General features: G+C 40.6%; 1 protein-coding gene across 1 annotated transcript; it reads right to left on the bottom strand.

Moving 5' to 3' along the window:
• Nucleotides 1–944: 944 nt before the first annotated feature.
• Nucleotides 945–10220, bottom strand: LOC103780710 (membrane-associated transporter protein-like; the record flags this gene model as incomplete). Its single annotated transcript, XM_008948399.1, has 5 exons — nucleotides 945–1169; nucleotides 3708–3913; nucleotides 4885–5008; nucleotides 6281–6424; nucleotides 9895–10220. Coding segments are annotated over 5 exons (1025 nt in total), but the record flags the coding sequence as incomplete, so codon positions are not given.
• Between the last annotated feature and the right edge of the window lie 277 nt (nucleotides 10221–10497).

A 10497-nucleotide genomic window follows, 5' to 3' on the forward strand; every position in this document is an offset into this window, starting at 1 on the left:
CAGAATTTATTTACAGTATTCTGTAAAGAGTAAACACCGTTTCACTCAAAGCTAGACACATGAAGGAAAATGGAGAAAAGAGAGATGCTACTTTAAGGTGAATACTCTCATAGCCAACATCAAGATTTATGCAGCTTACAACCATTCATAAAACTTTTTTTTGGACAAGTTTATTTTTTCAATTACAGTATCAAAGTCAAGAGGCCTGCACATGGATTTTCAGAGCAGCCTTAGGCAGACTTTCATGACAAACTCAGTTAGTACTTTCATTTATACAAAAGCAGCAGGGTCCAGTATAAAATAATTACTTTACAGTTATATGCTTTTAAACAACAGACTTCAATCTTTCTTATATTTCAATCATCTTTCACACCCAAATCTGCTTTTGACAGTTGCTGGGAATTAACTGATCCCATTTAACAGCACTACTCATTATAACACAAGTGTAGCCTGCATGGCCCCTTGACACTTGCTTTATCTTCCTCCAGCTTTTCACTACCAGAAAGAATATCCCCAAACACAAGACGCTTAAAACAACAAGATAAATAATAACTCTCTTCCTAACTGTCCTTTTTTATTACTTTATCACATACTTCATCTATTAAATTCCACAAACTGGTAATGAGGAGCTTCATAATGACTCCTCATGTAGGGCATTGAGATACCACGGTCATACACGCTGTCAGGTGTAAGAGTATGTTGATACATTGAGGTCAGCAGGACTGAAGTAATAAAGCAGTCAAAATACAGAAGCTTTCAATCTGAGGCATTAGGCAATCAGTTTTATCAAGTCTCCATTTCGTAAAGCTCTGGAATTGCAGTAGCTCCAAGGAGGTATGAGAGGAGGACGTGCCAGCAGCATCAGCATGGCAGCAGTACCAGCGTTACTGACCCTGAAAGAAAACATTCCCCCGGAGAGACTTCTTCCAGTCGCTTACACAGTCCTACTCCACATACCGAACACAGAAAGCAACAAAGCAGCAGCCAACCAGCGACACTGTAGACGCTGAAATCACAGTGACCACACTGCCAGCAACACTAACCAGGAGCCCCAGGCCCACACCGAGTATGATCTGGGCCAGCTGGACCATGCAGGTGAGAGCAGCACAGTCAATGCCCTTCCCTCGCCTGTACTCTCCAGCTTGTTCCCCGTCCTGCAGCTTCAGGCTCTGCAAGGAAGCACAAAACAACACCCAGTGAAATGGGACAGCACCAACAACTTGTAGCTCTCGGCCAATGTGCTGTCATAACCCCCAGGTGCAGCAAGACAGGCCTATAGCCCTCTGCTTCACTTTGTTTTTTTTCTGCTTGTCCCAAAGAGGTTATAGAATTCAAACAGAGCGATTTACAAGTGATAATGAGTTTTCCAAGCTCCCCTCAAACTGTCCCTCCCATCTGCAATTTTTCCCTCTATCCCTTCTCTCAAGAATTGAAACTTGATCAGAAAAAACCAGCCATTTCCTTCAAGTTCAGGCCTATTTGAGTCCTGGCAAAGTGACGTTTCACAGTACAGGACTGTCATGGATAATTTAGCTCCAACTCTCACAGCTGACAGAGAGCCTCAAAGGGATGTTAAGAAGAGGCATACGTCCCATACACATACAAAGCATAACATGTTACAATGGAGCACTGTGCCCTAAAGTTATGGCTCAAAGCACATAAAGGAGTTCAGTGCTAAAATCTAAATGCAATGCTTTTATTGCTGCAGGAAAAAGAAGTCTGAAAATAAATGTCTAGATTAGGTTTCTTCTACACCACCAAAGACGATTATCTTTATATCTGCCATGATATACACAGTAGAGCAAAAGGCTTCATTTATGATAAACAAGCACCTCATATATAAGCACCCTGTGCAGGTGGTTGATCACTGGAACAGGCTGACCAGAGTAGTAGTTGTGGAGTCCCTGTCCTTGGGAATATTCAAACCCATATTCAATATTCAGACTGGATACGATCCTGGGCAACCTTCACCAAGTGGCCCTGCTTATGCAGTGAGGTTGCACTACATGATCTCTGGAGGTCCCTTCTAACTTCAGATCTTCTGTGATTCCCTCAAGGAAGGACCTATTCTATTTTGTTGGGAAATTATATGACAGTTTACATATTAATTGTTCTTCTTACATAAGCTGTTGAAGGGAGAATATATTTTAATAAAGAGGTTTCCACCTGTAGGCATGATAGAGTCCTTTCACCTGAAGTATTTCCAATTATAGACATGATTTTTATGGATTTATATCTATTTTGCTGGGCTGTGCCCTGTGTTTCCATTTCCCAGTAGTTCAGACAACAATTATATGAAAACGTAAATAAATGCAGTCTTGCACTTTATGTTTCCTCTTTATTTTTTTATATCTTGTACATTATAGAAGATTTGAGCTAAACCTATGTTTAGGTTTAAGCCTAAACATAGAATTATATATCATTTAACATGTGGCATGTCAGGAGCCATATGCCAAACAAGAAACAACTGGTTGTCTTACAAGGAATATTTGAATATATTACCCTATTAAATATAAACTTCATGCACACTTCATCATATTTTATTTCATTTCTGTCTTGGAATAGCTGCAAATTAGAGCTAGACTACACTTTGGCCTTTACTCCCTCTCTTTGAGTTGGCCAGCCTGAGATTAGGACTGTGATCTCAGCCTAAACAGGGTTTGTTCCCTGTCCCTTGTTACATGTTTCTAAAACTCTCCATCATGATCATTCACTGTTGCAAGGAACAGATAAATTAACTGAAAAATGAGGAATCAGAGACATGAAATATTTAATCGTACTGAGCCATCCTCCAAGGATTCAACAGTATAATTAGTAGTTTTCTTGTATTCATCATTCAGATGGTGATGCTTTGAAGTCGTACAGAACAACAGGACATGTTCTCAAGGACTTGACCTAGCCCTGTGCTCTTCTCAACCATGCTTCTGTGTTGTTTTTCAATGGTTCAACATTTTCTTTTTTAGTTTCTTCCCATGTCCCCAGATATAATAACAACTTAGGAAGTCCTCCCATCTTTCCTTAATCCTTCTTGTTTCCAGCTCTCTCACTAACTTCTGAGGCTTGAGAGAACTTTCCATTAAACACTCAACACTTTACAAGACATGAAGATCCTGCAGTGCCCAGTAACATGACATAAGGAATGCAAGCTTTTCCAGATTTCCCCTGGAAACAGGGATTCATGTTGTGGAGGGCTAAAAGCCAATCCCAGGCATGTAGAGAGATAACAAGAATGCAGTATATAACTTAATACTGAACTACACAAAACTGTACTTGAATTTCATATCTTTAGTAGCTAACAGCTTTTGTAACATTTTGCAATTAACTAAAAATTCTGCCAGCGTTTACAGTGTGGTTATTAACCTTAGGAACTCAGAAGTCAAGTCCTCAGCTGGAAGGAAGGAACACAGCACTTGAAGGCAACACAAATGGAGCCCTGTTGTCTGCTTACTGCCCCAACACGTACCGTGATCGGCTTTGTTCCATTGTGATGATAAATAATCATGTTTCACTACAGGACTGTCTGGCGAGCTTGCAGCTGGAACCTTAACTCTCTCTGTCAGAAACTTTCGATTCATAACATGTGTCACCAGAAACAGTTCTAAATTAAAATTAAAAGCTACTTACCAGTTCTATCTAGTTTTCTCTGAAAACAGACTAAATGGACTCAGACAGATAAAAACTTACCCTTCCCTAGAGACTGAACTCACCTCTTCTTCCCTGTGATACTCTGCAATGAGGTGGAATGGCACAGTGTACAGTGTGCTAGACATGACGCCAAAGAGGGAACACAAAGCCAGAGTGGAATAGATATTGGGAAACAAGCCAATTAATCCAGTACCCAAGCCAAAAAGTAGGTATCCGATGAAATAAAGTCCCTTTAATCCTGTGTATGGCAGAAGGATTTTCTGCACATCTGTGAAAAGAAAGTGAAAATGCTGATATGGCTAAACCCCAACAGCTCACATTTCATCAGGGGGTTCCATTAAGGGGTTTTACTTTGTAAAATGCAATGAAGGAGAGAATGTCACAGATTTTGGAAGTTGCCTCAAATTATTGTGGGCATAAACTTGTCAAAGTGTCCTTGCTCTCTCTGGGGATAGTCCGGTTCTGGCATAGCCAGCTGCAGAGAAGAAGTAGTTAACAGCCATTCTGGCAGAACTGCCCTCATTGACAGCTTCAGACATTTCTGCTGTTTGATTATAATATGCATATTTGGCACCAACCCTTGTCTGAGCTGAGAAAGGCACTACAGAGATGCCTGTAGTTAAGCCCCAAAGGGGAAAATATTTCTGCCAAACCCCTTTTTGATGCTCAGTTCAGCTCCCAAAATGCTACTCATTTGAGTTTCCAGACCACAAGTAATTTTTTTAATCCTTGGTAAGAGCTATGGTGAACCTTATCTGGGGAATTGTGCTAGCATATTTACACACAATTTTGGAGAGCAGGATTCATGCTCCTGGCAAGAACTGCTACTGCGCTGTGAAAATGTTATTTTATGAGGGACACAGATGGGGAGAGGTCATCAGAGGGACATTCAAGAACCTAAAGCTGCAGCTTTGCTAGGTGAAGAGCATATCAGCATGATGCCCATGCCATCCATTTTAGCGTGGAATTTAACTTCAGCACAACGTTCAGTGTTCAGGGTCAGTTTGTGTGCAGAACAATGCCATACTCCCAAAGTGACTCCTCATCTTGTGGTCGGGAACTGTTCACATCAAGATACAAGTTTGTAAGTGCTGAGAATGTAACATTTCTTGAAGTTTTAATGTGGGAAAAAAAAACAGCTAACTTGGCATTGCTTTATTTGTTTAAATAATGGCAAACAGCAAAAAATTTGAACGCTGTTTCAAAACTCAGTGCTGGAATACATTCCTAGGTACTTACAAGAATAGACTGATGAAGAAATTGCGTTGATACAGAGCCCCCAGCAACCCATTTCTACTCCTGTTTTGTAGGTAAGGTAAAGCGTGGAGTTATGAGGTGCGTAAGGACTACCCTGGTATACAACCTGAAAGAGAACACAAAGATCACAGAAGGCAAGGATGGACTGCATGTATATAATATGTCCTTCCTATGGGAACAGGGTACCCAATACAGAGCCTCATTACCAGTAAAGGAGATAATTAGCACCCAATAAATATGTTAAGCAGTGCCCTAAATCATCCCTTCACAATTCTTCAGGTTTCACGCTCCTACATTCTCACATCTCAGGCTCTTCCTCATTTGTTATCCTCTGCCTTTTCCTGGACTGTCCACTCTGCACTGTCTCACTTCCTCTTTTTCCTTTGGGTGTCTCATTTCCCGTTCTCCTTCTTTCTCCACTTTTGCCCTCTTGCCTGAGCCTTTTTTCTCTAATTTATCTGCAATTAATTTTTTTTTCTTTTCTCTTTCAGGCTTTCCCCGACACGCTCATTTTCCCCCCAGTAACTGTCTTATTCAGCTCCTTATCTAGGCAAACAAAGATTTCTCTTTCAATTGTTCATATACACTGCAGGAAAAAAAGCTCCTTCTCCCCTACAGAGACAAAAGAAAAATGGCAAGGAAATAGGAATACTGGCTGGAAACCCTAGGTAAAAAAAGAAGTAGCAATGAAAGGGTTTGTGCCAGGAGCATGTTTGTGCCATGGAAGAAAGAAGGCAGACAGGATCATATAGGGAAGAACCACTGGCAGGGGCATACAGTCTTACTGCCTTGGAAGGGCAGCACTGGTTATCATGAGTGCAAAGAACGGCTGGCAGAAGAGACTCGGCAAAATGTTTAAAGAGGTATGGCAGGGACAACCAAACTCAAGGAGACAAGAGCCTTGAGCTACCAAGTAGCTCACTGAGTGCAAAGAGCTGCAGTGCCTGAGGCCAGGGAGGCTGCAGTGCAGGTGAACTACCTGGTGCCAACAGTGCCCACGCATCAGGATAAGGCCAGCTGCATCCAAGCAACATCAGCACTGTTTTAGTAAGGAAACCTGCCCATCTCTAGCAGCTCTGAAGCCACAGCAGAGAATGGATGTGTGTGGAAGAGCTCTGAGAACTTAGTCTGAAACAGATAAATAAACATGAATAGTCTTCAAAATATTAAAAGTTTCTCCCCCAGGATCCAACAGACTGGCTCAGAATGGGGGCTTGAGGTGAGCTAGCTGTTTTGCAAAACTCTTGTTCAGCTACGGGGGTGCAGATGCCTCTGCCACCACCATCATTTCTTCAGGATTCCAACACTGTCCTGTTTGGTTTTGGTGGAGGCGTTGATGCTAAGGGGAAGGAGAAGCGGGAGGATTTTATGCTTTTACCTGTCCCATGAAATCCGTGAAGAAGAGCATGTTGGACAGGAAAGCCATCCATCCGAAGAGGTGGCTCACACACAGACAGCGATAGTGGGATGGCATGCTTACAAGTGTCTTCACCAGGGATTTAAGGCTCATCCGCCCTTGGTCCTAAATGCAAGTATTTAACAATAATAACGTATTATTGCCCTGACGGCTAATAAAATAGCTGACAGCAAATGAAGAAGGCCAAGGTTTTAAATGTTTTTTTGCGAGGAAGGGTTGCTGAGGTACTGAATGTCCTTCACTATATGTCTACTTTGTAGAGCCATTGCCTGATAAAGACATCTGAAAGATTCACAGAGACTCTGGGATAGCTGGGGTACATCTCCAAGGATGTAATATTTCTTGCTGTTATAATCAGTAGGATTATTATTTGCTTGTAGAACCATATGAAATTTTTATGCCAAAACAGATGCAGTGGTGTTTCAAGAAAAAACAAAAGCAGAAACAAAATAATTTCTTATGGAGTCATCAGCTTTCCATTGAAACTTTAACACTGCCACAGAAAAAAAGGAAGCTCAAAATACTGCCTGAGAATTAAAAGGTATCAGTTGTGGAATATGTCAGTTCGAGACCTTACTCCCATTCCCTTCTGTGTGCTAAGTTCCTCAGAAAATTTGACCTCTTCTGGAATATCATCACCATGATATTTCTACTATGTATTGTCCTCCCCTCCACGAAGGAGTGAAAGTCTGTGCTACCTCACAGAAGATGCCCCACCACTCAAAGTCACCTAGAGAATGTGAGCTCCAGCACCTGAACACCTCATCCCATGGGAGAAATAACTCATTTCAGAGTCAAAATATTTTTGACGCTGGTTAACAAATCTCTGATGAGAAACCCCAAAATTTCTCACCACCTTCAATGCCCCACCTTATCTGCCTCCTCCTTGTCTGAGCCCTGTGCCTCAAGACTCTCAGTTTCTTTTCCAGTCACATTCATCAGATCACTTTTACCGCTTGAATTTTTTTTTAGTACTGTAGGTGTACTTGATGTCAGGCATTTGTAGCACACAGTTCTTACAGCTTTAGAGCTCATTCATGGTTCTTTGCTTTTAAAGAAAAAAATATATTATTTTATCTGTGCCACATGTAACACTTCCAATTTTCTCTTGTGATTTTTGGAGGCAACAGTCCTAGGAGAGACAGTAAATGAAGCTGTATGGTCATGAAATGTGGATTGCCTGTAAAAGTTACATTCATCACTAATAAGCTGAATTTTGTCTTCAATTTGCTGTAAGATCATGACATTTTTTCCCTCCTTTAATGTTAACTTTTCACAGTTCTTTTTTCCTTTGAGCTAGGTTATGCTGCAAGCTACTTTATGAATAATCACCCCATATAAAACTGGAAAATACTTTACTCTAGCAGGAGGGTTTTAATCCTTATAGGAATGCCAAAATTCAAATTGCTGCCTTTCATCTTGAACTGCATATTGTCCAGATCCCTTGGAATTTCTCTTGGCATCACTGTCTCTTCTAAACTGGGTAAGAGTTCTATTATTCTACAGTTATAAAACAAACAAACAAACAAAATTTCACATTTTCCTGTTAGTGTTATTTCAAAAATATTTACTAATGTTTGACTTGGCTTATTTAATTTGCTCAGCTCTTCCACCCAGTTCTTAGAAACAGCCTTTCCAATCAAAGAGTTAACATAAAGTCAGGGAACTTCAAAGGACACTGCTATAATACAAACAATAATTTCACAGCTAGATAGAAAAGCTTGCTTTCTAGTTAAATATTTTAGACAGTGGAAATGGAAACTGAAATGTTTAATGCACGTATTCAATACAGACCAACATATAAACTCTATGATAATTTAAATGATGTGCTGATGTCTGGCTCCATTTTTGTTCCTTATTCGACAGCTCAAAATACCCAATCATTTTCTCTATAAAGTCACGACAACTCAAGGCCTAAGATGATTCATAACGATACAAAGCAATCAATATGACTAGGTGTTTATGGCAGTAGATCCTGGGTAAAAGGCACCAAACAAAAGAACAAAAGATGAATCACTCTGAACATCTGTTCATACTGTAACAGGTCAAATCTCATTAATAAGCATGGTAGCTATTGGCATGTAAGAGCACAGTCCTTAATTTAGAATATACAAGGCTATGATGCCAGCAGCAAAAAAAGAGAAACAGAATAACAGGAAGCCAAACTCTTTCTTCAAGGAACCAACTGTAATGAATGAACTCAAAAATATGTGCCACAAGAGATAGACCATTAAGAATTTTGTCTAGAATTATACATTCCCAGGCACATCAAAGAACTATGAAAGAGATCAAAGCTCTGTGAGCTTATGACAAAAAAAAGAGAAAAGAGTAGGGCAATGCCTCTCCAGCAAAAAATATAGAGAGGAGGGCAATAGCACAAACTTGCCCAGAGTGGATGCCCGGCCTTCACCTCGGGTGTCAGAGGTCACTGATTCAGTGGAATTAGTTCTTGCCAAGATAGAGGTCACAGTCTGCTCCCCCTGCTTATACTGCATCTTCTCTCTCATCTTCATTTACTTTTCTTTCTTTAGAGCCCACATGGGCCAAGCAGCCAATGACATTCAGCATCTCTGACAATTTGGAGGCTGCTCAGAGTGAACAGTGCAGGTAAAGGATGCTGGCTGCTTAATTTGGCCTACAGTGGGGGAACAGGGACAGCATCACAGTGTGCCAGCCATAAGCTCCCAAAAACCTGTTGCTTTGCTCTCTGCACCCCTCTGTGTTTGTCTGGTATTCTCATCTTTTATTCTACCTTTGTGTTGTATCTGGTGTAATAATACTTTTTTTTGAGTTAGGAATATCAAGTGCTATTATCATACAAATTATAAATAGTAGAAGATAATAAATCCTTTACTTAGTAGCTTAAACAGGAGTTTAAGTTCCTAACATATAACCACCAGCACATTCTCAGTATTTTTTACCCAATTGTTCAAAACCCGTATCAAGGATAGATGCATAAAACTAAAATGCCAGAAGTGAGGTAGCATCACTGTAGAAGCAGTGATTGTAGACACATCTACTGTCCCTACTGTCATTACACATTTACAGTACACATTTACAGACAAGTTTACTGTCAGTAAATCCCCAATTAAATGCTGAGCAGCAGCAAACTCGAATGTTTACTAGACTGGACAACAAATACCCCATAGGTACTACTTAAGAAAGTGTGCGGACTTCAGAGTTACAGATTTCTATCTAGGATCAGTGGTCTGTAGTCCTTGCCCACAGTTTGATGGTAGTTTTATCAGGACTAAAGGACAAAGTAGGTCATCATGACAAAACTCACATGAAGGGCATATCAAGAGACTGACACAGGGTGGAAACCTGAACCTGATTCTCTCTCATCCTTTCCAACTGTTCAAAACACCAGGACTAGTCTGTCTCATTCCTCTTGCTGGAAGTAATTCATAAATTAAAAAAGAGAAAAGAAAGCAGGCTTTCTCCTGACCCTGTGTCCTGGTGGAGTCTTTTCCTCTGTGTGTGTGAAAGGGTTTCATTCCAATTAGTCAGCATTAGCTAATTAAAGGGTCTGCAAGGTGCAATGATATGGCTTACGAAGTCATCTCTGCACTTACCTCTCTACGTGACTTAACAGTGCACTCCCCTGGGTTAGCTGCAGCCTTTACTTCAGTAAATGTTGATTTTAAGTAACCTTTCTTGATTTCCTCTTCTATGGAGCTATATTTATAGGATTCAGTCACTTCCAACAAGAGCTTTGTCTCTTCGTTTTTGAATCCGAGTGGGACTTCAGGAATACTGCGCAGATGTATGATAAGGCAGACCAGGAAAACGAAGGCTGCGAAGAAGAAAATCACCTGGAATTCCGACGCCAAAGAAAATCCTAGTACAGTCTGATCCCAATCCATAGCACCTGTCAGGTAGCCCAGGGCTCCTCCCAGACCTGTGTGAATAGGAAAAAAGGAGAAAAAAAATCTGCTGGCATTGATAAAATACCTTCAACATGTGATCCTCTCTAGAAATAACTGAATAATAACTCTTCAGATACTAATCACAAGAAATAGGAATACTGAGCTAATCACATCCATGAGAAGTTAGCAAGACAGCTCTTGAAAAATCCCCTCAGCTCTGGTCCACACAGCTCTTCAAAAAGTACCTGAACACATAGCAATATGGGCCTACAACTTTCCTGAGTCTTTGAAGATGTGTTTTCTTTGAAA

The sequence above is a fragment of the Merops nubicus genome, unplaced genomic scaffold (genome assembly GCF_000691845.1).
Source record: "Merops nubicus isolate BGI_N331 unplaced genomic scaffold, ASM69184v1 scaffold44379, whole genome shotgun sequence".
NCBI lineage: Eukaryota > Metazoa > Chordata > Aves > Coraciiformes > Meropidae > Merops > Merops nubicus.